Consider the following 27,867-nt stretch of genomic DNA (forward strand, 5'->3'; position numbering starts at 1 on the left):
CAAGCAGGAAGAACGTTCTCTCGCAGGGGCTCACACTGATCCAAGTTAGGAGCTTTCAGCTGCCAGCCTTGGCCCATCATGTAAGTGCTGCGGAGAATTCTTTGCAGTGCAATTGCAGAATTACCTGTTTTCCCGACGCCTGCGGGGGCCGTGCACTTGTACCAGCGCTCCTTGCACGGACACGCACGCTCCGGACGCAAAAAGGCTCCAAGTGCATGAAGATCGAGGCTTGTATTTTGCATCTTTGTTGCAAAAAGGCAAGCCGCTGAAGCTCCAGTGCGAGGGCGATGGAGGGAGGGAGTGAGAAAGAAGGCAAAGTCTTTTGTGCTTCCCCTCCCCCTCATCAAAGCAAAGGGGAAATGTCTCAGCCGAAGGGAGGTAAGAATATCACACCGATCCGTGCACAACTAGCGACATGCAATCACGGCTGCACGGGCTGCAACATGCACGGCTGCAGCTCGAGCTCGGCCGGTGCATTTTAAAGTTACACGGTTTAGAAGGGGTCAGTTGCATTTCCTGTTTAAGATCTTCCCCTTTGCACAGTTCCTGGTAAGACGATGCTGTCTGTACTCACTCACACTGACGTTATTAGCGGCGCACAGGCTGGATGTTGAGCACAGGGCGCCTTTAATAGTCACGAGATAGACAAGGACACTGCAACTCTTTATAATAAACTCTGCACGAGTTGGTGCACACTGCTCAAGGTAAATAACGAGAGCCATGTATGCGTTTGGTTTGGTGACGTGACGTGACAACCTGCAGCTGTCAACTTTGAGTGTTCGCTGGCTGCAGATTTATGGGATAGAAAATGGAAAATCTAATAATAGAAATGAGCATTTAAAGTGGTGGTGGTGGTGGTGGTGAGTTCAAGAGCAGGGAGAAAGCACAGCGTCCCATTCTGTCAGCTGCAGCTTCCGTCCAAAACCCCTGGCTGAGAGTCCACTGATGTCCAGCTTTGTCCCCCAGCGTGCAAAACAAAAGCATGCATGTGACACTTTGACCCCAGCTCGATCACCGTGCAGCAGCAAACAGGGGCCGTGCAGAGACGTCCTGCAGCCACACAGCTCTGAAGTTCACCAGAGAAACGCAGCTCGCAGAGAGAAAAACAGCTGCAGTGAAAGCTGCTCAGGCGTTTTTCCTCCCTGTACCGTGTTTTCCAAGAAGTCCAAAGTGAGGCTGGTTCATTGCACAACATACACAACACACACACACACAGAGAGAGAGTCAGAGGCTGTACAGGAGTGAACAGGTAGGAGAGAGAGCCCCTGATGGTCACAGCCTCACACTGTTTATCTGCTACAGTCAATTGTCCACCCACCTACACAGAGGAACTGTCTTGTTGCAGCCAGTTCATCTTGTGATGAATAATGCACACACACATTTTTTTTTTGTTTTTTATTGTTTGGAGATGAATGGGTCGGGTTGGGACTCTCCTGACAGCAGAAGTAGGTCTCTGCTGTCATTCATTCACGTTGTACGAAGCAGAAAAACAAGTCGTGCTCAGGTCGAGTGCTGACAGGAGCGATCGATTCATCCATCGGTGAGCTATTCGCTCGACGAAGTTTCTGTCTTGACTTTTCTGGAGTTCAATAAATAAGAACAAAATGGCGCTGGCAACAAAATTGCCTCTGTCAGACTCCTCGAGGCCACAGAAATGGATCAGCTGCAGCTGTGTGAGGACACGAGTTCTTCTCTGTTAATCCAGAGGAAGAAAAATAATCTGCAACTATTTTGATAAGTGATTTGTAGGTTAAGTTTGGGCTGCACGCTGTGGTATAAAAATCATATTGCAATTATTTTGGACTGAATTTAAGCTTGTGATTCGATTTGTGATCAGTGTAAATGATCATTTACACGTCACAGTTTGAATGTTCACTGAAATTATGATGATGTGGCATTAATTGGAGACTGTGCTAGGTTGGCAACAGTATGATAATTTCACGTATCGATAACCATCTCAGAAAATATCACAGTTCACAAAATGTTATTCTCTGACGAACACGAAACTCAATATAAACTTGAAATATAATTTTTTTAAGGGTGCAATGAGACAGTTTTGACGTTAGAACATCTTTTGCGTTGTGCCGCAGAGATATTTACTGAAGTTAGCATGCTAACCAGCTAATCCTAGCCAGGTCCAAAGCGCCTGTGCTAGCAGTGTAAACACCAACACTCCCGTGGTGCTCTGAGCTCACAGTCCCGACTGCTACCAGCACTGCTAACTGAGCTACCTCGCTAAAAAGAGCTACAGTTACCAGCAGTTAGCGGGTACTCTTGTGATATACAGTGGCCGTATTTGTTCATTTCTTTATCTGCCGATAACCGACAATGTAAATTTTCCTTTATTGGGCCGATAATTTATCTGTCCGAGATATTGTACATCCCTATAACATATTGCACCTTTAACAACACTAATGCAGTAAACAAGCGAACGTACACATTATGATGATCATCTGTTTTCATACCTCGGTTCACCAACCCTAGTTTGTGCCAAGCCATCATGTTTTCTTTTTACCTTCACCAGAACATGACTGCTTCTGTGATTTGGATATTGTACTCGGCCATGTTGCAATTGATGATATTCCAATTAATTGTTCAGCTCTCGTTGAAGGAATTTTAAAAAGTAAAAATACCAAATGTTCCCCACTTCCAGCTTGTCATCTGTGAGGATTTGCTGCTTTTCTGCTGCTTATGTGATATTAAATTCAAAATTTGTTTTTGTGTTGGACTGGTGGTCGAACAGAACGGGTGATCTGATGACATCGGTTTGAGCTTTAGGAAAGTGTGTCTGACACTTTTTACTGTTTTCTGGCAGACCGAACAATAAATGGAGCAAATAATCGGCAGCTAGTTGCAGTCATACTCATAATTGATAAGTTGAAAATAGGGGTTGAATTAGGTCAAATCAAGGTTTCAGCTTGTCCATTTTGAGGATTCGCTGCTTACTTAGTGTTTTGTCATCGTAAATTGTTCTGTTTCGGTTTCTGATCTGTTGTTCGGACAAAACCAGTTATTTGGAGGTGTCATCTTTGGCTTGGGGAAAGTTTTTTCATTCTTGTCCGATTAAATGATCAGTGAGAAAATAATAGATAGCTGCTTAATTAATCAGAAAAATTATCATAACTACAGGTGAACTTATGAGAACTGTGTATGTACTTTGAATTCATTTTAATCAAACCGATTTAGGCTTAGCTGCTCGCTGGTTTAACCACGTACACTGAACTCCGACATAGTAATGCTAACAGTCAATTCAGATTTGTTGTTGTGATGTTACACTAAAAACTGACTCCTTGTAGCCTAATCTCAAACTATATCATAGAAATGCGTTTTGTCAATTTAAAATGGCTCCTCTGCCTCATAACGTTAGCTTACCTGCTCCCATTTTTAATCACTTTCTTTCTACTCCGACTTCCAATATGGCCATGCTAATAGTTGATTTAGGTTTGTTGTTGTGATAATGTTACCCTAAGTTCTAACATTATCTCTTCCAATCAATTTGAACTCAACCCAGGAAACCTAATCCTAAACGATAGTGTAGAATTTATGTTTCTCCGCTCTTTCTCGGTGTCTTCGCTGCCTCTGGGAATTGAGCTAACGTTACCGTGAAGCAGCCGTGCCTTTGTGCAGGCTTTTTCCACCGGTGGTGTTGAATCCAAAATGCTCCCACACACAAATTACAGTACTAAGATGGTTCGGTGTTGTGATTGTCTGTTCAGTATGGCGCGCTTGTTCCAACAGGAGCAACAACAGTTTTATTGACAGGACAACAGGTCTCAGATCAGGGTGACGGTGCATTTTACAAACACTCACTGCTGGAGCAAAAGACACGGCCTGTTGTACTTTCACACTGGGGAACCTTTGAAGTCAATAAGATCATTACAGATAGAACATTATTTTGTTTTTATTTAAGTAGTTTGGATTTAGAATGAAAGTAGCAGCTCTGAAACATGATACCTGACTTTTTGGTCTGTGTAATGTGAAAGATCAGGCTGAAAGTGACAAAAAATGTTTTGAGCATTTTGGTGTCTTTTAAACCTTGTTTTTGTTTTATGGCATGCAACTTTTTTGACTGAAAAGACGGCAATAAACCCAGCGTACACTACCTGCTCAGCACCAAACAGCAGCCTGACAAAACTAGCAACTAGCTGGTGAAGACAGTGAAGCATTTAGCAGCTAACGAGCAAAAAGTTTTTTCTGAGCTGGTGGAGGCCAAAAAGGAGCTAAAAGGAGAGTGAAAATCAGACTTTAATTAGTCTTTATTATCATGTGTGTCTGCTGGATGTGCAAATAGACAACTGTTTGCTATGTTAGCCATATCAATGTAATGAGATGATAATATGTGTTGTACTCACTGTCTTTAAGTACTCAAAAATATAAGTTCAAGCAGGTTTCTGCAGAAAAGAAACCAACGGTCTTCAATTTAAGTACATTTTCTAAACACAAGCAATTCTAGTGGAACTTTGACTACATAAAATGGTCTGTAATTGGCAAAATGTAAATTAAATCTGATGAAACAATGACAAAACAATATTCAAAACCTGATACCAACTTGCGACAGTCTTTGATTCGAGGTGTAATAATCACATTTTGTTTGGTGCCAATAAAAGATCCAGACTGCTTTAACTGTAACTTGCAGCACTGCACAGAGCAAAGCACAACACAAAAGTGGAGTTTAACTTACTGAAGGAAATGAGTACAAATCTGCAAAGCTAAAATAAGCATCGCACTCTGTGTTTTATGTAAATCCTACCAGACTAAGCTAAGTCACTTCACCCTGCTGCTGGTTTCCGTCTATTCTCATATCATTTGGCACAGAAGCATGTGAAGTCTTGCGTCTCCGTCTCGAGTGCTGCCCTGTCAGTTTCTGCCCTCCCCATTGTGCGCTGTGCTGTGTTGTGCTGTGCTGTGCTGAGTGCTGTAGTGTGCTCGGCTGGTCGATGGCAGCGTGACAGCGGCCCTCCCAGCTCGTGTCCCCCCCGCTGCCTGGGCCCGGCCCTCGCGCCCCTGCACAAATGTCCCGTTTGTCATGCAAATGGAGGCTGCGTTTTCAGCTGCACGGATACTAAATTTGCTGTTTCGACGGGCCAATTGTTGGTCCGGTTCCAGGCCTGTAGTGGCTCTTTTTTTGCTGCAATAACAGTCGAATTGTTCAGAGCATTGTTCAGATGATCCACGAACTGTACTTCCCTTTTTTTTTGCGAGGGGGGGGGTTGACTGAGTAAGCATGCACGCTCTCTGACTGCAGCAACTTCTCTGATAGCGAGAACAAGCAACAATATTGAGGACATTTAAACAATTCCTCTTTATTTCAGCTTTGTCACAGACATCTGTGCAGTTGGGTCTCCCTAAAAACTTGGTATTTCCTGTTTTTTGCAGGACGTAGCAGTGCACGCTTTGGCAAGCTCCGTGACCACTATAGTCCATGCTCTGAGTGTATGTTGTTTTTCAATAGTTTGTGCATTTGGTCTCACATCTATGTGCATTGAAAGTGACAACCGGCCTTGTGAGACCGTTTGGGTGGCTCTATGAAAAGTTTTCTGCTCAACAACCTTTTGGAAAGCTGCATTTAGGTGATTTAAAGATGCTCAGTTGCTTTAGATAAAGTAAGTTCTGTTGGATGAATGGATCAAGAACATGACTTTCATGTGTAATCAGTTTCGTTTTTATGGATTTTTACTGTTAGGCTTTGTGAATTCATAGTTTTCAGGTATTTAAAAAAATATTTTCCCAGTTTTCCCGCACAGTTTGTTTAGGTTTAGGCAACTACTCAGTTAGGTTTAGAAAAACATCAAAGTTTGGATTCAATTAATACGTCAGTGTTCACTTTTGGAACCAAGCGTTGATTCTGGGCTAGTGCTGGTTCAAAGTTGGTTCAACCTGCGACCCTTTTAATAAGCAGTATACGTCTCCAGTTTCCCAGCATTGCATGGAACAGCTATAGTGGACTCTTTACAAGTGTTGCTCCTGGCTTTGCACACCTACATTGGCATCCAAACATGGCTGGTCCTCAGACCACTGTTGCCTCGATGAGTGAAAATAGTTAAAATCTTTTGTTTATTCTCTCGCGGATCTCTCTGCTACACTAGCTCTGGGATTTTAAAGATGGCGATCATAAGCAGTTTTAGTTTGTCCTTGGTCACGATTAACCCCGTCCCCAGCCCCTGACGTAAGTGGTTATTTGTTCTGGACCAGAAAACAGTCGGTGCCATTGTGTTGGTGGAACCAGAGTTTCTGGCTGACAGCCAGTTCTTTGGCTGTCGAAACGCTGAAGAACTGGTTCCAGAGTAGGCACTGGCTCCGAACCAGCGCCAGAACCGCTTTGTTCGAATAAGGTTAACAGAGTTTAGTGAGCCTGATGCTCACTCGGAACGTCAAGCAGAAATAATTTTTATTTTTGCGGATCATGGCTGCTTCCATCCCGTGTGAACGCTGACTTATTAATTAAACCCAGAACATGATCTTCTCCAAAACCTAACCGAGTATTTTCATTACCTTTAATCTAACCTAGTAGTTACAGTAAAAACCCATGTATGTAAACATGTAAACAAGTGTGCTTTGACCTGATTTTAAATGAGGTGAAACCACTGACATACTTTTTCCTGCATATTGATGCCAATAGTGTGTATGGTTAAAAAAAAATAAATAAATATTGAAATATTATCAGGGTTTTTTATATTTTAAAATGTATGTTAAACATTGTTCAATGCAGGCAGTTAATGTTCTTTTCCACCTCTCCTTTGGGCGAAGAGATGAAGCATGGTGGAACATCACCCTCACTGCACATAGAGGAGGTTAAATACGCATATTATCGAAAATCAGCATGCACTCCATATGCACGGGGCTTGTGGAAGCGTGCACTGCTACGTTCTGCAAAACTGCAATCAGGAGATATTACTGTGCTTTGTGCATCTCCGTTCAACCCGGAGCACCCTCACGGTCGTGATGGCAGCAGCTTCTCCGATTATACCTCTGAAATGTGATGAGAATGGGAACGAGGATGCAAGTAATTCGATCTATACAAGATGGATCGAAAAGTTGATCTGATCCACATGTGCCCTTCACTCTTGATAACAGATGAGTTGCAGCTGTTCTGTTTATATGACAGCTTTTAATTGCCTGTAAATGATATAAAGATCGAGGCTAGAATTACTCTGCCGTTAAATATATCTGCACTACGCTTGCGTTTGATGACTGTCTGGATGTATGTCAGCCCCGACGTTTCTCTCCACGCTCAGGTGGTGATTTGGGAAAGTGGCTGCACTCTCAGCTTGAATTTTAAAGCTGTTGTAATTACAGGAGAGCAATCTGAGGCTGACTTTACCCGACCGTCAGCAGTTTTTACACCTGTTGGCTTTTTTTTTTTTCACTTCTGTTTTCTGCTCGTGTTGAATATAAACAACTCATCGCCAGCTCCAATTAGCACCTCAGCAGTGATTGGAGAGAAAAAGTATTTCGGTAAATTGGCAACTCGTTCTCGCTCATGTGTCTTTGTAAGTGTGTGCAGAAAAAAAAGAGTCCTGTTAAAAACACGGCGGAATATTTTATTGCCGCCACCAAGGAGGTTTTGTTTTCGCCTGTGTCCATTTGCTGGTTGGTTGGTTTGTCAGCAGGATTACAAAAATAAAACTACTGAACGGATTTCCACAAAACTCAAATGGAGGATGTGTGTCGGCCCAGAATAGACCCCATTAACTTTTGACATGGGTCCAGATAAAGTGACGTATCCTGGAATTAAACATTGTGAGAAGGTGGGGGTGTTTTTAGACACTTTCATTCATTTCTCAGGGAATACTGCATGGATCCTGGATGAAAAAAATCTATGTGCGAGTACAATCTGATGCAGATCCAAATAAAAAACTGGATCTAGCGGATTTACGTATTATCTACTCAATATTGGATTAGACTAGGGGACTGTTGGGCCTCGATGGAGGCCCGGCTAACTTGAATGGGGATAAAATAATTGAACCGCTCTTCTAGACTTTCCGAATTTTTTGGACCGAATGGCTCCAGTTATGACAGTCAAACGAGTCATCCTCCTGGGAGCCTGAGTCCACCATGTTTCTACAGTAGCCATGAACAGACAGTCCAAACACTGGATCTAGAAAAGACTTTTGGGGTTTTTTTTCCCCGGTTTGATGGCTATTTCATTTGTTGCAATCACGTCCATTGACTGCTGCTACGATGAGTACAGCGTGAAGCGACACGGACTACAGCGTCCGATGTGAGATGAACCCGTCAGATACCTGGTGGAGGCTGTGTTGTTGGTCTGAGGCCGAACAACCCAACACTCCGCTTTCTTTCAAGTCGAGGCCAGCTCGCAGGAAGCGTAGCGTGAGCCGGTGACGACATGATTCCCAAAGGAGCTTTCTAACAGCTGTAACCTAAAGGAGCTGCCATCTTTGGAAGTGTAGAGTATCTCACAACCTGCCAGAGCGGTCGGAGGGGGCCAAACAGCCGACAGCTCCGGCCGGAGTTATTTTCAAATCTCTTTTCTGCTCCCAGACCCCCCTCCCTTCCCTCCCTCTGTGCTGCTCTCTCTGCTGCTGTCTTTTCCTGTCCCTCCTTGTGTCACTTGTTTGCGGTCGGCTGCCTCCCACCGTCTGTGATTGATCTGTCTTCCTCCGGCTCTGTGGAATTCCATTGAGGAACTCTTGGGATTGTTGGAATTCCGGCCGGAGTGCATGTGTGGGTTAGCAGCGGGGCATCCGGGGCTCATTATCGGGCAGGCCGGCCGTCACCTGCCCTCACGCACCGAGGCTTTCTGCTCTTGCAAACCTCACCGTCAGCATTATTTTCCTCCTTTCACTGCTCACAAAGTGACGCGCGTGCACGCCGAGGCTGATTGCATGCTCGTATCGGGTGTGGCAGAAACTGGGAGCGCAGACACCCATCTCCTGTGGCCTCTCTCTGGCATCTAGCTGCATACTTGAGCTCATGTGCTGCAAATCAGCGGGAATGATATGTACTGCTGCTTTTAATTAACCCACACTGCCTACCACAGTATGCAAGAGTGATGCTGAGCTCAGCAAGAATAAAGGAAGGAATTGTGTGTTTGAGTTATGCAACATAATCTGGAGAACATCTGAAATGGGATATTTTTAGGTCGCTCATCATGTTTCCCAGTCAGCTCGGTGGAAAGTAACTAAGTACATTAACTGTACTTCAGCACCACCTGAGGTTGTACTTTTACTTGAGTATTATCATATTACTTCACTGCTTTTCAGAGGGAGTTATTGCACTTGTACTTGCATAAAATATGATGCAGTGTTCTAGTAGTTCAAATTTGCTCCATATTAACCAGATACAATACATGTTAAAGGAACAGTTCACCCATTAATCTTCGTCATCATCTCCAATGTTTTAAAATGTAAAAAAACAGCGAGAGACAGACAGTACCGTGAATTTTTTAAGAAGTCTTCATGTCAATCTTTTTAATAATTAGTGTTGGGATACTTTAGTCTCGACCGAAGACTGAAAACAAAGCACAGTCCCTCGATCTGAGTCACTGAGCGATCTGTTCTGAGGTTCCAGCTCCTCAAATATGGGGATCTGCTGCAGGGCTGGTTGATGCGGTCTTAAAATAATGTGGCGCTGTCTTTAGTTTATCTCATAATACATACGTACATATACTGTTTGAAATTGCCTCAAACGCAGGACGTGTTGTCTCTGAAAGTCTTGTTTTGTCCAGCCAACACTTGAAGTCATTTTGCATAAATAATGACTGAACTGATTATCAAAATAGCAGCTAATTGATTTTCTGTCGACCGACTTAATCGATTCATCGGCTCATTATTTCAGCTCTCATTGCTTCTTTTTTTAAGATAAAGATCTGAACACTTTCCCATCATTGCTTTGTATTCTGATACAAAGCAGAACTCGTGTTTCTTCCTGCCAGCCTCAGATGTTACATAATCCACAGCCCTCCGACCCCCCACCACCTCCTCTCTCTCTGTCTTACACCTCTCTTTACTCTCCTTGTGGTTTCCTCTCGGTCAGCGGCAGGTTTTTCGACGTGCAGCTCCTGCAAACAGCCCCCAGCTGCACGTCACTTTGATTTGCATGCGTGGCTGCTGGATGGCGTCCATCACCCCCGTGACATGCAGCAGACCGATACCCGCCACCTCTGACTTACTGCACTTTACATACAGACCTGAGCCTGCAGCTCTCAGTGTTCCTGCAGAGCCTCTCCTGTGTGTTTATGAACATGGACTGAAATGTGTTGTGCATGTTAATATTTGGAGCTGTCTCCTTCCCTCTGAGGAGCATGCTGCCTCTTGTCTCATGATCTCACTGCAGGCAGATTCTTCAGTCAGTGAACGCTCTCATGGAGGAAGAGAAAGGATGCTGTCGCTTCATTGTAATCACAAAATGAATCTTTTGTTCTGTTTGCGGTCGATCGTCGGACAAAACGTATTTATTAATCCTTTCTGCTAATGTGGAATCTGTGTTTACTTCTGCTGCAAGCACGGCCTTGCTTTCTGATCCGGTCGGTTGGTGAGCAGGTTGTCAGAAATCAGATCTCAGTGAAAGTTAGAACAGGACAAGAGGAACTGTTGATATTGTACAGCAGGTTCAGGGGAAGTAAATCCACATCTATCTTCAGAACTCAAAACAAAACTGCACTAAACCAAAGTGGGTCATTTACATTACATAACTTTCACCTGTCATTTAGCAGCCGGTGTCACGTTACCGTCACAAGTTCTTATGCAGTTATGAAGCTGCATTGAACATTGAACTCGGATTTAACACACTGTGGTTTGGATTTTGGACGTGAGATACGTTTGTGTGAATTAGAGCTGGAGCGGGACATCGGCAGGGCCACAACATGGAGATATTAGATGTCAGTGCTGATGTTTGTGTCAGCTGATAAGTAAAAAAAGAAATATCAGTCCAGAAACGTCCAAACATACGGTCGGTGTCGTGCACGTTCACGACAGCTTGTTCAAAGTTCGCATTACTAACAGGATTTCCTTGAAATTTCAACCACTGGATTTCTAATAAATTGGAACAAACTCGAGCTGCAGTGCTTCGATTCCTGGATATAAAACCTTACACGTTTTATTAACACCTACTCGAGCATTGTCAACTCTCAGGTTAACGGTGCTCACATTCATTAGTTGCAAACTGTTAAGTTCAGTTCACCAAAAATATGAACACACGCGTTCTTTGCAGTGCGATAATGCACAACACTGCTGCAGCCGAGGGCTCCGGCTGCAACAACACTGCAGTTTGTCTAAAAGCATTTAGAAAGTTTCCTTATGATGTAGTTTGTCTTCGAGGAAAACATCAGGACTGCAGCTAACGATTATTTTCAGTATCGATTTTGAAACGCTTTAGCTCCGCCCACTGGCCCTGGACAAAAATCTTTACCAAAATGACTTTTGAGGCTTCGTACAAATTTCATCTATTGGGGCAACATCTGATGAACATTTATGTTATCAACTAATCTGTTGATTACTTTTATGAATAAGTGATCGATTATCAAAAATGGTGGAAAAATTACCATCACAAGCTTAATTTTCAATGTTTTCAGTGATGCAAAAGAGAGAAAAGCAGGATCAATAATCCACTATTTATATCAGCACTGACAATACAATACTTCGTTTTGGTTGTTTTCTGGTTTTCCTTAAACATGTCAGATCTTTCAGCTGTGGCCACACAGACGATAGCTGACACGCACATGTTGACTCTACATGATTGTTCAGTGTGTTTCCATGTTTCCGTTGCCACTTATAGGCGACGCTGCAGCAACACGATACACTTAAATGCCTCTCACTTGGTGGTCATGAGTGTGTCTCCCTTTACATATTACACAGTTATTCCTGCCGTCATCCAGTCGGCGTGATTCTCTATCAGAGTGCGTTCAGTCTACTGATGCAGCAGAGTCTTTCTAGAACAAAATGAAAGCAGTGAGAGGCTGTCGTGCAGACTCGGTGCAGGTGTTCTCTCTCTGAGTGTGTTCAGTGTGTGCTGTGATGGAGCTGTTAGCACAGTGTTGGTTTCCAGTTACTATTGTTGTCTGTGTAAATGCATGTAGGAGGGGCTCAAACTGACATTTTAGAGCAACAAAGCTTGCTTTGGAAAGTGGAGACCAGGAGGCCGCCGGTGGAGGGCCGCATAGCACAGCAGCGTCACACCCTGCACTGTTTGAACAACCAGGACACGCTGGACTCAACGTGTGTGTGTGTGTGTGTGGGTGTGGGTGTGTGTGTCTAAGTTATATCCCTTCAGGACAGCGTTCCAACTGACAGATTTGTCCACAGTGTCATGTGTTTGTGTTTTTTCTCACAAGGCAGCAATGTGAGAAATTCCAGTTATTCCTCTGGCTCTGCCCCGCGTCTTCAGAGGAGACACACCTTCAGTTCTGACTTTTAATAGCAGGCCGTGACATCAGAGGGTGGTGCACAGTGAGGTGACTTTAAATATCACCTTAAAGGAACAGTTCAACCAAAAAAAAAACATTTCTGGAGCTTCACAGCAAAACAGTGAAGCTCCAGAAATGTTTTGTGGACTACAAAACTTCACCTGACTTTCCATCAGCATGAGGGTGAGGAGATAATGACTGAATTTGAACTTATCCTTTAAAATTTTGTGCATCAGCTGCTCAGAACATTTACGGGAAAAAGAAACCAGTTGTTACACCTCAGATCCAACATGGCTGCTCCTCCTCCTGGTGTCCAGGAGGTGTCCACGTCTGTATGTACGTTCACTTGAACAAACTCTGACCGGCTTCAGCTGCTGCGAGCTGGTCTGAGGAGGTTTTAACCAGATGCCGTCCGGAGACATGGCAACACACACACACACACATGCACACGAACACACCCTTAGGAACCGGTGACACCCTGTTAACAAGGCGCCTGGCCGTTAAACCGCCAGTGCACCACCTCCAGATGGAGCGAGCACACCTGGGCCGCTCCTCCTCTTCTTCTTCTTCTTCTTGCTCTCAGCGCCTGTTCCATTCAGTCAGGATCTGGAGTCACTCGCTGCATCCCACCGTAAGTGTGAGTGATGAGATGGAGCTGCGGTCGCTGCTGCAGTTGCTATATCAACAGGAAATGTAGGAGAGAAGCTGCAGACTGGATGTGATACATGAGAAGTGTTGTGTTGGTCTTTGTTTAGACGGATGGCTGCAGGAAGTTTGAGTCATTTTTGCATCAGTGGGAGTTTTGAAGAGCCTGATGGCTGCTGGGAGCTCTGGACAGAAGCAGCCAGTCATCAGTGTGTTGACACTGAATCTTACCGGAGAGCAGACACATGCAGTCCGTTATTTAACCTCATGGAAGATGACATGTGGCACCGAGCCACTCTGAATGTTTGCTTCGGTCCTGGTTTTAGTTGTAGAGGGTCGATGCGATCAGGTTTACAGAGTGAACTCTGCTGTAGCTGGAGGGGAGCGGAGAGTAAAAGGTTGACCAGGATGAAGTCTGATCAACTGATCTCTCATCCTGAGCTATGTTAAGAAGTTAAGTATGCTTTCATCTTGTGGTATGCTCGGCTGCTGCCGGGGAGGGAGAGCGTCCGTCCTCTCCGGAGTCTCGTCGGTCTTCTGCTTTCACTCCTCTCAGACTGAACTGCTGCAGAGGTTCGCACAGATGCTTCACACACAGATGAGTCACATTAGAGGATTAAATAAGAGCCGAGGACATCAATCTGCAGCAATTTACTCTCTTTTCATGGATTTCCTGTTTTTCTCTGATTTCTATCACAGTTAATTGAGTGTGTATGAGATGTAAACCACCAGTCAGACAAAATAAGCAATTTAAAGTCGTCTGGAAAGTTGAATAACAAATCTAGAAAATAATCAGCAGTTCAGTCGATAATGAAAACAGTCGTTAGTTGCAGCCCTGATTCTTTAAATCTAAACGTCAGTCTAGAGGTTTTAGAAAGTTATTAAGTCACGTAAAGCTGTTGGGTGACACTTAATATCAACCATCATTAAAAAAGGATTTTGATTTATAGTTAATTAAAATGTAGTTAATGGTTATTTCACCTTTAACAGACAATGAAATGCTTTACATACCATTTATTGAGCATCTGTCAAGTTTTATGAACATCGGTTGCAGCTTTACAGTAAACACTTGCTTAATAAGTGCTTTATAAAGCATTTAACTGTGAATGATTAACTATAACTTCGCCATTTACCAGCTTTGGTTGCTTAAAATAGTAAAATTATTGAATGAGTCAATATGGGAATCAAATGGATTCAATATTGCAGAAAAGCTGATTTGATTATCCTTCAGAGGATCCAGATGTTGTAAGATGCTATTGAGTCCACGGGCAATTAAAATATTGCAGTATTTTCATGTTATATTGCCATATTTACTTGACATTTTGAAATCTCCTCCAAAGCACTTCATAAATGGGTCATTCCTCGCCACCTCACCTCGGGCCTCCCGCTTCATGTCATGGATTTTCTTCAAAAAGGACCAGAACACAATGAAAAACAGGCTCAATAGGTATCAGACAAATAGAAAACCTTGAAGTCAACAGAGTACAAATATCTACTGATGGAATGAAACCACTGAATGTCATAATACAGCTAGTAATACAACATCTTTATATATATACAATGAATATCAACGCTTTCACACGCCAAAGTTTCAAGTAGTTTGAGTACCTTGACAGATGTCAAGGACAAAACAAACTGATAATGTGATACTTTGGTTTCCTGCTCTATACATCGCGATGTGAAAAAATACATTATCACCAGATAACTTGAAAACTGTATAGAGACCACGCATTTGACGTCACAGTAGGAGGAAGTCACCATGGTAACAACCACTAAAAGGGCAGATAAACGAGTGTGTGGCAGCATGGTTCAAATTTATCAAGCGCCACAATCTGAACTTTCAGCTTGAGTGCCCACAAAAACACGAGAAACCTAAACGAAAGTGTGAAGAAGCGGAGTTAATTTACCCTATTTGACATTGCACATACCGCAGTGACTGTTGCAATGTAGATGCTAAAAACGATATATTGTGCAGCCCTTTTTTAAACGTCTGGCCCAAAGCAAAGCGTGTATTTGAGATCAGAATGAAGGCCGAGGTTGAAGATGGCCGCGGTCTCTTGTGATAGTGACGATAAAGATGACTACTGAGTACTGGTCGGGTCCGAACGGGAACATGTGCGTCCTGGATGGTGTGATCCCCTCACAAAATGGCCTCTAGTTTTCTCTAACCTCAGTTTACTGACGATGTTCTGTGTCTTGTGTGTGTTTCCAGGTAAGAGGAAGCCGGTGCTCAAGCTCCCCAAGGAGGCGTTTGAGCAGCCTCCTCCCGCCGCAGTGTAAGTTTAACATCACTCTTCATCGCATCACCTGTTACCTTTGTTGACCCGGCTGGTCTGAAACCAGATCAGAGTGCTGCACATGTTAAATGAATATAATAATACTTACATAATAAGTCTTGATACGGGATTATTTATACATTTAGTTCATTGAAACGTTCTTCGGTCTCGTTAACATGAAGCTCAGACTGCAGCAGAGCCTGAAATCCTTCTGAGCTGCAGAACACCTGAACGTTCAGTTTGTCTTAAAGTGAATCATGTCCATTGAGAAACCTGCAGCAGCAGCAGAGGCGTTCTGGTTTCAAGCCAGCTTCATATGAAGTGTCACACGTTCATCTCTATTACACATTGTGTGGAGATAAAGGCCCCAATGGCTTTTATACTATTAATCATATAGGTTACGTTTAATTAAGTTTTTTAAAGTTTTTAATTATTTTTTATTTAGATTTTTATTCTGTTATTTTATTCATTACAGATATTGTTATATTTTTAATGTATTTTTTATTGTTATTTTACAATATAACAAACTACATTTTGTAAAATTTTGATTTTTCTTATTTTATTTAAGTATTTTGAGTATAAATTTCATATGAAGTATTTTTTTTAGACATCCAGTAGCTTATACAACACATAGAAAACACAAATGGAAATAATATATATAAATAAGAAAAAAGAAAAGAAAACAATATTTTGCGTATTTTTAAATGTACTACATTTTTTATTATTATTTTATTTTTTATATCAGTTTTTATAACTCAAAGTCCTCTTACCAGCTTTTATCTTGAGCTTTTAACTGCATGTCATGTTTTTCATCCACTCGTTATGAGCAGCATTGAGTCCAATATACGAAACCAGCAAACTAACTGCTGATGAAAACCATGAGATGTGGTTGAAAGCTCCAGAAAACAGTAGTAGTGACAGTGTCCATTCATTTATGTAGTTTATTGTGTTTATTTGTATTTTCTTTGCTCCTCATCTCATCCTCAGGACATTTACTTTCTGTTTCACTGCAATTGCCTCCTCATGAAGCAAATTGAACCTGTTTGTGTGTAATAAAACGTGTGTTTGTGTGTGTGTGTGTGTTTGTGTGTGTGTCTCAGACCCCCCAGAGATTTGGACTCGAAGGCTTGTGTAACCATCGGAGAGAAGGTAACTTTTATTCTTTGGATCTGGACATGTTTACTTTCATCTGTGCACCTCTCCCGGTCTCATTCATGCTTTATATATTTCTCTGTCTTACCTCGGACTGTTACGTAACTCCTCGTGTTTACTTTGTTTCCTCCTCTCGGTGTATTTTTGGTTCAGTCAGGTCTCTCTCTCTCTCTCTCAACACACAGGTCAGCTTAATAATAAAGGCTCTGTCAGCTGTAAAGAACGGCCCGCTGAACATTACGGCTGAATCGAACACTTCTGATTGTGGGCAGACTGGAATGTGTTTTATTGGCCAACAGGCAGTAAAAATATTTAGTTTAAACTCATCAAATAAGTGGAATTTTCCATTGGCAGAGACGCCTGCTTTTTCTCTGCTGGCCCGAATTCAAAGTAAATCTTTTTTTCTTGAATAATGTAAAAAAAAAAAGGTTGAAGTCCTGCATCTGTGCAGATCTCCAGAACCTAGAGCTTCTTTACATTTTGCAGTGCAGCTGTACATGTTCTTAACCAACCTGTTCTCACAGCTTTAATCCTCTGCCTCCTGCCTTGAGTCTCCGTCATCACAGCTCTATTCATTCTTGACACTTTGTTTTGTTTGTATCCACCTCTTGTCTTCTCCTCTTGTGTACGGAGCAGAACTTCGAGGTGAAGGCCGATGACCTGGAGCAGATCGGCGAGCTCGGCCGAGGAGCGTACGGCGTGGTGGACAAGATGAGGCACGTGCCCAGTGGCCTGATCATGGCTGTGAAGGTGAGAGGAGGGCGGGTCTGCAACATTAAGAACTAGTTACCACAATATTACCAGACTCCCTTAACAAATTGCGTGTTTTAAGGATTGTTGCGTGAGGAGAAACTTAGCAAACTTTGCAAAGTTTTGCTGCGACAAATTATAAATCGTCCTTGCCTTCTTGTCAATTCAGCATTGAATGCAAAACATGAAGTTGTTTGTTTCCTTGCACAGAGTGAAATTTTATTGACAGTAAACATGTCAAATTTTCCAAATACAGTCAACGGTGACCAATATCGGCTACTTCTTGGAGAAAGTCCCCAGACTCCCTTTAAAATTCCCTCAATTTTGTGAGTTGTTGAGTCAGGAGAAACTTTACTTTCACTTTGTGAAACTCTGTTTCTGACAAATTCTTAATTTTTTGGGCTTTCTCCTTAATTCGGCAAATGTTTTACATGAAGATATGTCTTTCTTTGTGTAAAAACCATCACGTCTGTTCGTCCCAGTGATGACTTATTTGCATGTGGAGCAGAGAAGTGAGAAGTGGTCACTCGAGACGCATCATAATGTCAGGTGTGAACTGATGGAGATGTCGTATTTTTATTCCCAGCATTCATATTCATTGTTAAAATCTGACAGTTGAGTGTTGAGCTGAGTGAATCAGTGCAGGAGAGGAGAAACGGCTCGTCAGAGAAAGCAGGTCGTTTAGGTAAACATGCACTGAATTTACCGAATGAAAACTTTGTGTTAGCTTCAGTTTCAGTCGAGCTTTGGATCGGATTATTTGAAAATAAAAAAACGTACTGTATCGTTGCCGTTCAAGCAATGCACAAGCAAGACGGAGGAGGAAATGACAAAGAAAGCACAAGGAGAAAACTCTGCACATATTCTGCTCTTCTTCACTTGAAGTGCTCTGAACGATATATATTTTCTGTTTCCTGTCCTCTCTCAGAGGATTCGGGCCACAGTGAACACTCAGGAGCAGAAGAGGCTGCTCATGGACCTGGACATCTCCATGAGGACGGTGGACTGTTTCTACACCGTCACCTTCTACGGAGCACTGTTCAGAGAGGTAACACGTTACACACCTATAGATGGTATCAGGATCGGTAAGATGTAGAATAGGCTGCAACTAATGATTATTTTCACTGTCGATTAATCTTTTGATTAATCAATTAGTTGTTTGGTCTATTAAAATGTCAGAAAATAGTCAAAAATGTCCAAGATGGCGTCCTCAAATGTGTTGTTTTGTCCTCAACAGTAAAAACTGAAGAATGAAAGTCAAATACATGTAAAAACGGAGCATACAGAACAACTTACATGTAATTTTGTGTCTTTATATTTCCTCTGCTGTAATGTTTTCATATCTATCATCTAAATCTGTGTCCATTACTGATGTACAGACACACAAAACACCGGTGTGTGTGTGATCGTGACAAACACCTCTGAAGATTTTCGGATGCAGTTAACTTCCTGCATGTTCAGGATTTCCTCGCCGTGACTAAAAGAGGATCTGTCGCTTCCCGTCCGTCTGGAACGCGTCCTGGTTGCTTTTGTTTGTTGTAATTTTCTTTCCCTGATCTCTCTCCAAATCTGACTGTCTGGTTGCCAGGGCGACGTCTGGATCTGCATGGAGCTGATGGACACCTCCCTCGACAAGTTCTACAAGCAGGTGATCGAGAAGGGCATGAGCATCCCCGAGGACATCCTGGGAAAGATCGCCGTCTCGGTGGGTTTGGCTGCCACGATGTGAACAATGAAATATTCATTCCCAGTGACATACATCCTGTGAACACTCAGCCGATGTTAGCTTAATGACACATGCTCGTTATGTAACTCTCATTTGCTTATTAATGGGCTTTGTTATTACAGATAGTAAAAGCTTTGGAGCATCTGCACAGCAATCTGCAAGTCATACACCGAGGTAAGAGCCTGAGAGGAAACATTAGAGCTCTAAGAGTCGATATCCACTTCTGTGATGCATCAACACTCACAGCGCTGAGCTGCTTCTTTCTTTCTTTCTTTCTGTCTGTCTTTCTCTCTTCCTGTATTTATTTCTTCCTTCCTTCCTTCAGTCACACATGCTGCTGTGTTACATGAATTTCCAGGTCTTTTTCCACGCAGCCATTGGTTCCTCTTGATACGAGCGTGAGTCATGTAATCCATTATAGTGAACATCTAGTCTGCTTTTATTTTTGTCAGAGTGACGTCATCGCCTTTAAAATCAATCTCTATTTAAAGCTGCACTGCTGTTTGTACTAACAGTGGATTAAATGACATCCGATGTAGTGTGACATGTTTGAGGTCGATCACAGTGTTGAACAGGTAAGTACTGATTTATACTTTGGGTATAGTACATCACATATCGGTCCAGTACATCACCTCAGCTGGCAGCCGGGACATGGCTTCAATGACAGCATGTAATCCTTTGGGGCAACTGCGACTGCCAAAGTTATGACGATTAAAAGTGCCTACGGAGAGAGACCTTTTTGTTAAAAAATAAGATCCTTTTGGTTACTAGAAGTGTGCCACCCTCGGCTTAAGATCATCGTGATAAACTGTTGACCTGTTTGAAACCTTTTCTTGCTCGTTCTCTGGCTCTCACAGTTAGCCTGGTGAGTACAATTGTGTCATAACTGACTGATAACGAACCATGAAACTGCAAAAATAAGCCCCATGTTGCCTTTTCTTTTCCTTTAAACTGCATAATCATGCAAAAATATTGTAACGTTCACATTTAATATGCACTCTGGTTTACTCTGATGGATTACAATAGAGATTCCCAACCAAGAGTACTCGTACCCCAGGGGGTGCTTCTGCAGATGCGATTAGAGAGGAGTAAGTGATTCAAAAAATACACCCACAGAGTGAGTCAGCTGCAACAGTTACTTTTACTACACTAGGTGTTATTGCCATAAAGAGTGCGTGAAGACTACCTAACAAGCAAGCAGAGCAGATTAAATAATTATCTGAAAGTAATGGATAAATAATTGACATAATCGGCTGAATGATGAATGAACAGCTGAAATACAGCTTCACCTTTCAAACACTGCTCTGTCATTAAAGGGTTAATCCTTCCTGTGTCAAACCTCTGTGACCACTGTGTGGCTTCTGTTGCATCAGACTCTGAGTCATCGTTCAGACAGATTACAAGTCACAAAAATAAAGTCACCAAGTGCGTTAACCAGCGACCGCGGAGCTGCTTCGTGAGTGTGACTGTGGCCGTTAAAGACAGTTCTTGAGAAAGCGGTCACGTGTCGGTGCACTAAACTAAAACTCTTCTTCCTCTCTCGTCGCAGATGTGAAGCCCTCCAACGTGCTGATCAACACTCAGGGCCAGGTGAAGATGTGCGACTTCGGCATCAGCGGCTACCTGGTCGACTCCGTGGCTAAGACCATGGACGCTGGCTGCAAACCCTACATGGCGGTAAGCAGGAAGAGACCAAATTGTCTGAATCCGTGTGCTGTAATTGAAAGTTTCATTTTTAAAGTTAACTGTAGTTTACCGGCCAAGGACAGAGAACATTTATTGGCAGTGGCCTTGCAGAAAGAGGAACTATTAATCTAGCATTTAATTGACTAATAAGTTGTTTTAGATATAAAGGTCCTCCACGTGCTGTGGCTAACGAGCAGACGTTAGCAGTGCAGTTTTCTCCTGGTGAATGTTTGTTTGGTAGCTCAAGCAACAAGCTAAGGTACGACGAATAATATCTCGACAATAATTGGATGAGTTGCCATTCAGGCATCCCAAATGTAGTGTATAATAAAGTTAAGCAGTTATGTATACTTGCTAAACATCAGCATGTTAGCATTGGCATTGTGAGCATGTTGGCATGCTGTTGTTAGCATTAAAGGTGCCCTTTGGAGTTTTTGACAACAAAGTTGTATTTATATTGAGTTGTGCTCGCAAAATGTATCCTGACATCCTGTTCCGTCCTCATAAAATATTTGCTGAGTCAATATTCTGAATTATTTACATTGTTCATTGTTTATATCAATGTTTTCCAGATTGTGGTTTGCTTCCTCCCGATGTTTTTCGGCACACTGCTACTTTTCTTCACGCATTATGGCCGTCAACTGTCGATAAGCAGGATTAACCGACGGGAATGTGTATTGACTAGCTGGTGAACATAGTGGAGCATTTAGCAGCTGAAGAGCCAAAAACAGAGCTAAAAGAGAGTGAATGTTGGACATACATTCATCAGGTGGACGCAAAAATGACTCCAAATGAATGCTAATGTTGCTACCTAACTGCACAATTTTCAATATCACAATTTTGGTCTTGCGTTAAAACCTTAGTTGTGACTGAGGTCCACCTCTCCGTCTCTCATTATTATCCACACGTTTAATGAGGCCGGTTATATTTTAACCGCGTCTGCTCGGCTGCTGATTGGCTGAGTGGCTTTTAGGGCCAGGTTAGCGGCTCAGGGAACATCGCGCTCTGTGTGTGTGTGTGTACAAGAAGTTTAGGATGTGTGCAGGTCGTCCTTGACAACCGCCGCCATGAGTGACATCATCTGTCCTTGTGTCCCACAGCCGGAGAGGATCAACCCCGAGACGAACCAGAAGGGTTACAACGTCAAGTCGGACATCTGGAGTTTAGGAATCACGATGGTAAATCAGCCTTTTAATTTTCATCTCAAAGTCTTCATCGCTGCAGGGAAACTACGTGTATCTGAAGGGTAAAAATGATCCATGACGAAAAAAGCAACGTGGCGTTCTAGACGAAGTAGTGTCTAGACGTTTTATTATGAGTTGTTAAATATTCACAGCTTCCTCATTTGCACATTTCCAACTCAGACCAGAGAATATTTAGGCTTCAAGGATTCAGCCATCTCTGGTAATTTCCCTTCATCTGAACCAGGCTCGTCCTTTGGCTTTGGGCTTTTTGCAGGAGAGCAGCAAATGTCCCAGCTCGAGTGTCATTTGAATGGTAATGAGAGGGCAAAATGTTTGATGGGGAGAGGAGAGAGGTTTCTAAATGACGGAGTTGGAAAGAACGGTTCAGAATATCATAATGAATTTCTGAGTGATGAGGGAGTTTTTTTATTTTTTTTTTATTATGTTTTAACTCCAAGATGTCTTAAGAACTGGACGAGGCAGAGCGAGCAATCAGCGTGCCGGATGAAGCACACTCTGGGTGATTTTTGGAGTCTTTTACTCCTCAAGAGCTGTACTTAAGAGCCAATTGGGCAATGAATACTGAAATTGCTGCACAGTGAAGAGTTTGGTTTAAATCATTTGGTCTAAAAAACATGTTGCTCTGTAGAAAGATATTCACTGAGTGGGTTCAGATCTGGACTCCTTCTCTTTAGGATTTGGACTTCGGAGTGTCCCCATTTGGTGTTACATAAATGTAAATATGTCCTGATAAGGGCTGGGCCATGGGGACAAAATGAAATATCACAATATGTTTTGATCATATTTTAGTATTAAAGGAACATTTCACCAAAAAACTGAAATGTCACAAGTGTCATTATCTCTTCACCTCCATGCTGATGGAAAATTAGGGGAAGTTTCATAGTCCACAAAACATTTGTGGAGCTTCACAGCAAAACAGTGTTGCAGCATTCTCCTGAATAACTGAAGTAGATGGGGACTTGTTTTGAAACTTTACTAAAAGTCATCTGATGGTTTTTTGGATTAATATTACTGCTGCATTAATGTGTATGTCGCTGTAGATGAGCTCATTTTAACTACTTTATATACCGTTGACTATAGTTTAATCCGCAGCAATGCATCATATTCTGTAAGATCATTATGTTTGTAAAAAAGTCTGACAAACAGCCTGTTTTCAGCTTTGTGACGATGCATTTTCCAGCTGATCCAAGAAGGTTTTAAAAGATTTTATTTAGTTTCAGAAGGTGGATAATTTTCTCAACTCGTAAAAGATCCTTAAGTTTATCACAAACATCGGGGTCCAACGTGGATGTTTTTTTGCTTCTCTTGCCAAGCCAGAAATCGTCTTGCCCAAAGTCAATTTCCACTTGCCCTCTTATAAATTATTTATCAGCTGCTATTTAATAACAACAGAGACAAAAGTCAACTGTCATGTTTTACCTTTTAATTAACTAAATGAATCAGAGTAAGGACACAGTGTAGTGTCGATGCAAAGAAAAAAAAAGTTCTTGCATATCAACAATGTTTCCAGGATAATTGAAATGCTATCTTGCACTGCAGCACTTTTCCATTCTCTCTGGCTCGTGTCCGATCAGTGCTGCACATGTGCAACCCTTAATGGAGAAGAGAAGGAAGAGAGACGACTCTGTACTTAACTGCTTCCATCATCGTTTAATTCTTTTTTATGATTTCCACAGTCAGGCAAGTCAGTCGCTTGATATACCGGATATCATAAATATATATTCATACATCTGCAAATGTAATGCAAGAGAAGGATAAAGATGCACACGACGGTAATACTCCAGTAAAAGTACCTCGCAATTTGTTCTTGAGTACTCAGTTACATTGCACCACTGGTTTAAAAATCGGAGGATAAACTCTGAAGTGATGATCGACGTGCTGAAATGAAAATGAAAGTTTCTCAGCTGCGTTGTGACTCTCGTTCTTCATTCCTGGTGATCAGGTGTAGAAACTGAATCCAGACTGTAGATACGGTAACTCAGTCTGCACAGGAACAACAGTGACATGCCTGCACTGTGATGACCAAACAGATACTTCTCTGCCCGTACAGCTGATGTTCTCGCATTCCAGTGACCTCTTTTTTTCTCTCCCCGCGCCTCAGATCGAGCTCGCCATCCTGCGCTTCCCGTACGACTCGTGGGGCACGCCCTTCCAGCAGCTGAAGCAGGTGGTGGAAGAACCTTCGCCCCAGCTTCCTGGCGACCAGTTCTCCCCAGAGTTCGTGGACTTCAGCTCTCTGTGGTGCGTCTTTCATTTTCCCCTCATGTTTTGTCCCAGCTTTCACAGAAAAAACATTGAGTTCCACTTCTCTCATTGTGTTTTCTTTCTCTTTCACACAATAAGCCACTCAAGGCTGATTTGCTCAGGCGAGACGCCAGCAGAGTCGTGGTGCCCCTTCAACAAAGCCCCAATGAATCAGACAGAAATGTGTGTTGATCCCAGCTGGGTGGGCTTCAGTTAACTTCCCTCCTAATCAGATTGAGTTCATTATGAAATTCTTTTGTTGTTGCTGTTGTTGTTGTGAGGCCAAGTGGCTGTTGTGACAGGAAGTACAGGGAAATCAATGAATTCCTAAAAGTTTTATATTTGAGTCCTCACAACTTAACTCAAGGTCACTCACAAGCTTTTTACCACAGCTTTCAACCTCATCTCTCGGTCTTTAAATCATTATTTGATCATAAACAGTGCTAACAAGGTCTTGCTCAGTCCTTCAGCTCAGCTCACAGTGTGTGGCCCCAGCTGCACTTCACCATTTAATGCATCCTGCAGTGGATCAGATGGCTGTCTGATATCATAAACGCTGAGCGTGTAAAAGCAGCCAAGAAGCATTGGAGATGGAAAACTGACGGAAATGTGTCTGTCTCACCAAGATGCATCTTTATTCCTCTGTACTAAGTGGAAGTACATCAGGAAGCAGTCTGTGGACACTAACAGAGTCCTCACTCCTCTCATAACGGCAGCTGATATTACGCTGCAGCTTCACCAACACCATCGTATACAATCAGAGAGAAGGTGCAACATGTCATTATAGCATTTATCTGATTTATATGTGTGATGAAGGATAAAACTTGTGTTTTGCTCGTTCACCGTCCACTCCAGTCATCCGTGCGTTTGTGTGGCTAGCTGTTAGCCACCTCGCTAAACTTTTCTTGTTGTAACTCTACAGGAGTCATCGCTCTTCTGGTGTTTTTGGCAGTTATAAGCTGTAATGTAAAGTGTTTAAAATCTCATCTCGATTCCTGAGACATTAAAGAGGTCATATTATGCTTTTTGGGTTTTTGCCTTTTCTTTTTTTGTGTTATGGAGCATTTTTGTGCATGTAAAAGGTCTGGAGAGTGAAAAAGTCCACGCCAAAGGGAGTTACTCTCTCCCACAGATAACACTGCTCATGCACTGCCTGAAACGCCTGGTTTGGAGTCGAGCCTTTACTTCCGTAACTTATGTGCATCACTATGTAACAGATGTTATATAAATATATATTTTTATATATTTATTATAAAATATATGCACTCCAGTCAGTCAGCAGACATACAGTTGCTAATGCTGTAGCGGCGTTATTTTAGATCACACTACCTTGCTCGGAATGACCCGCCCTACTCTGCCTCTGATCGGCTGCATCCTGCCCGTTAAGTAATGCGTATGTGCAACTCTCACCAAAGATTGAACAGAGGCGAGATGTCTCACTCTGTAGCTAAAACAGAGCGTTCAAGACACAGTGTGAAAAGGGCTGCTGCAGCAAAGCAGCACATGAGGAAAATAATGTGTGTTTTGAAAATTAAAGAATGTAAACCTTTTCCAGTGTTTGATCAGGTTTCATTTACTGGAGCTGGTTTTTGTTTTGCCACTGACAGTTACTCATCTTGTGTACAGTTTTTATGTCCCGTCCGCATGGCTGACATTGTTGTGGGTCATGCATTCAATTTCCTTGATGCCACTGATTCTGTTGTAGAGTGGTGAATCTGGTTGATCCGGACAACTTTGATGCATAACTGTGCCAATTGAGGAAGTGAAGCTAACTCCATACTTCTTAAGGATGCTTTCTCAGGAGGAAAAAATCATATGTTGTTGTATTTTAGTTCTGGTTGGGTTTCTGTTCACCCTGACTTTCTTTTTTACAAATAAATAGAGAAGGAGTTAACGTGGAGTTGCAGGTAACTTGTTGATGGCACAGTTTTGGCGATGGTCATCCCGCATCATCCAACACACCCTCATTGCAAAACCACTGAATAGGTTGATTGCGTGTGACTCCCAAAACAACATGACATGACATGGCTGCTTTAGCCGCTCTGAAGTAGAAGCAGAGTTTTGAGACTGAAGGCGTCAGTGTCAGTAATGAGTCTCATGTAGCTGTGAGTTAATGTTGTTGTTGCTTTTTGCTTCTGCAGCTTAAAGAAAGTTTCCAAAGAGCGGCCGACTTACACAGAACTCATGGTGAGTGCTGTACCTTTTAAAAATCTGCTGTTTTAATCTCATTGTTGTGCTTTTCTAACAGATGACATGCATGTTTTTACCTGTGTGCACCCTGTAATACTGTTAATCAGACACTAGAGGGTGCACTAATACCATTATTTCCATCCAGATGAACGTCCCCTCCTTATGAGTAGCTGCAAGGCTTCAGTACATAAATCAGTTGTCATAACACAAGAGCTGCAATGATAAATCAATTAGTTGTCAATAAATATTTATCTCCAGCTATTTTGATAATTGATTAAGTAGTATAAGTAATTGTTTTAAAGGAACAAAAAGTCAAAATTATCTGATTCCAGCTTCTTAAATGTGAATATTTCTGTTTTTTTTCCTCCTCTATGACAATAATCATGGATTGTGGACCAAATAAGGATATTTGAGGACGTCATCTGAGCCATTTTCACCATTTTTGACATTTTATAGACCAAATAAATCATCGATTAATCAAGAAAATAATCAACAGATTAATCGACAATGAAACTAATCATTAGTTGCAGCCCTACACAAACACATTTAATAGACTAAACAACTAATCGGCTCGTTGACGAACATATTCGTTGGTTGCACTCTTTGATTTCTAATTGCACTCTGACTTTTCTTTCCCTCCTCAGCAACATCCCTTCTTCACCTCCCACGAGGCCAAAGAAACCGACGTGGCTAGCTTTGTGAAGGTCATCCTGGGGGACTGAGTCGCCGCGCTCGCACAGGAGGGAGGAGACGGAAAAAAAATACAAGAAAACCAACAAACAAAAAGCACCAATCGCAGCCCCTCGTACCTGCCTCGCCGTACTCTCACCCCTCCCTCCACGATCAGACCGACGGAGGACCAGAGGAGAAGCTGACGGAGTGGAAGGAGGAGTCTGTCCTCCGCCCCCCACCTGGCCATCCACGTGACATCACCTGACAGGGGAGGGGTGGGGGGAGGCAACACGTAATCTGGAGTAATTTAACGATGTCTGTATGCAAAAAAACTCCCTCTTTGGTTCGATTATGTCCCGCCTCTGTGCACCGCCTACTACTCAAACATCAGTCAGTCGACCGTGCGTGGAGATAAAACGTCACGACGGTCAAACTTTTTCTTTTCTTTTTGCTGAAAAAGTGAAAAGAGGTGCAGATTCTATAAAAAAAAAAGAAAAAAAAAAGATGAATGATATAATGCTATCTATGTATAATCTAAATGTTTGTATACTCAAAGCAAGTGTTGCATCGGTTTATTAATTGACTGCATGTACAGAATATATCTGTGGGTGAAAAACGGGCTCAGACGGCGGTGAGGAACACTCGTAGACCTGCAGCCTCACTTCAAGGCCCTCCTAGTGGTCACACATAGGTACTGCACTTCAACTGCTCTCCCTTGATTACAGCAGAGGTCTACTACACGGTTTGGGCCCTGGCTGCCTGTGAGTGTGTGTGTAGGTGTGTTTGTGTGTGAGCTGGTGCATGATGTGTGTGTGTGTGTGTGTGTTTGTAGGGCTGCACGATTTTTGGATGAAATTAGACATTTTTTTTGGGAGCTGAGATGATGAGTGAAAAGTTTCCTCTGCAGTCTCATCAGTTGATCTGAAAGAAGTTTGGGTTATTTATGTTGTGGCAGGA

At 42.5% G+C, this 27,867-nt stretch overlaps 1 protein-coding gene across 1 annotated transcript; it reads left to right on the top strand.

Moving 5' to 3' along the window:
* Nucleotides 1-127: 127 nt before the first annotated feature.
* On the top strand, nt 128-27,634 carry map2k6 (mitogen-activated protein kinase kinase 6). Its single transcript, XM_073489799.1, has 12 exons — nt 128-378; nt 15,222-15,285; nt 16,386-16,434; nt 17,074-17,187; nt 18,116-18,235; nt 18,776-18,892; nt 19,036-19,087; nt 20,463-20,590; nt 21,700-21,777; nt 23,906-24,045; nt 26,190-26,235; nt 26,883-27,634. Exons 1-12 carry the CDS (start codon nt 288-290, stop codon nt 26,958-26,960), a joined length of 1,077 nt encoding a protein of 358 aa, XP_073345900.1. The 5' UTR covers nt 128-287; the 3' UTR covers nt 26,961-27,634.
* Nucleotides 27,635-27,867: the final 233 nt, after the last annotated feature.

This window comes from Pagrus major, chromosome 20 (assembly GCF_040436345.1).
Source record: "Pagrus major chromosome 20, Pma_NU_1.0".
NCBI classification, from domain to species: Eukaryota; Metazoa; Chordata; class Actinopteri; order Spariformes; family Sparidae; genus Pagrus; species Pagrus major.

Bases quoted from the DNA above. Each gene is read 5' to 3' on its own strand.
- map2k6 (XM_073489799.1), top strand. From the start codon at position 288: ATGGAGGGAGGGAGTGAGAAAGAAGGCAAAGTCTTTTGTGCTTCCCCT. The intron at 16,435-17,073 runs GTAACTTTTATT...TGTACGGAGCAG, and splicing joins GTGTAACCATCGGAGAGAAG to AACTTCGAGGTGAAGGCCGA. The intron at 26,236-26,882 runs GTGAGTGCTGTA...TTCCCTCCTCAG, and splicing joins CGACTTACACAGAACTCATG to CAACATCCCTTCTTCACCTC.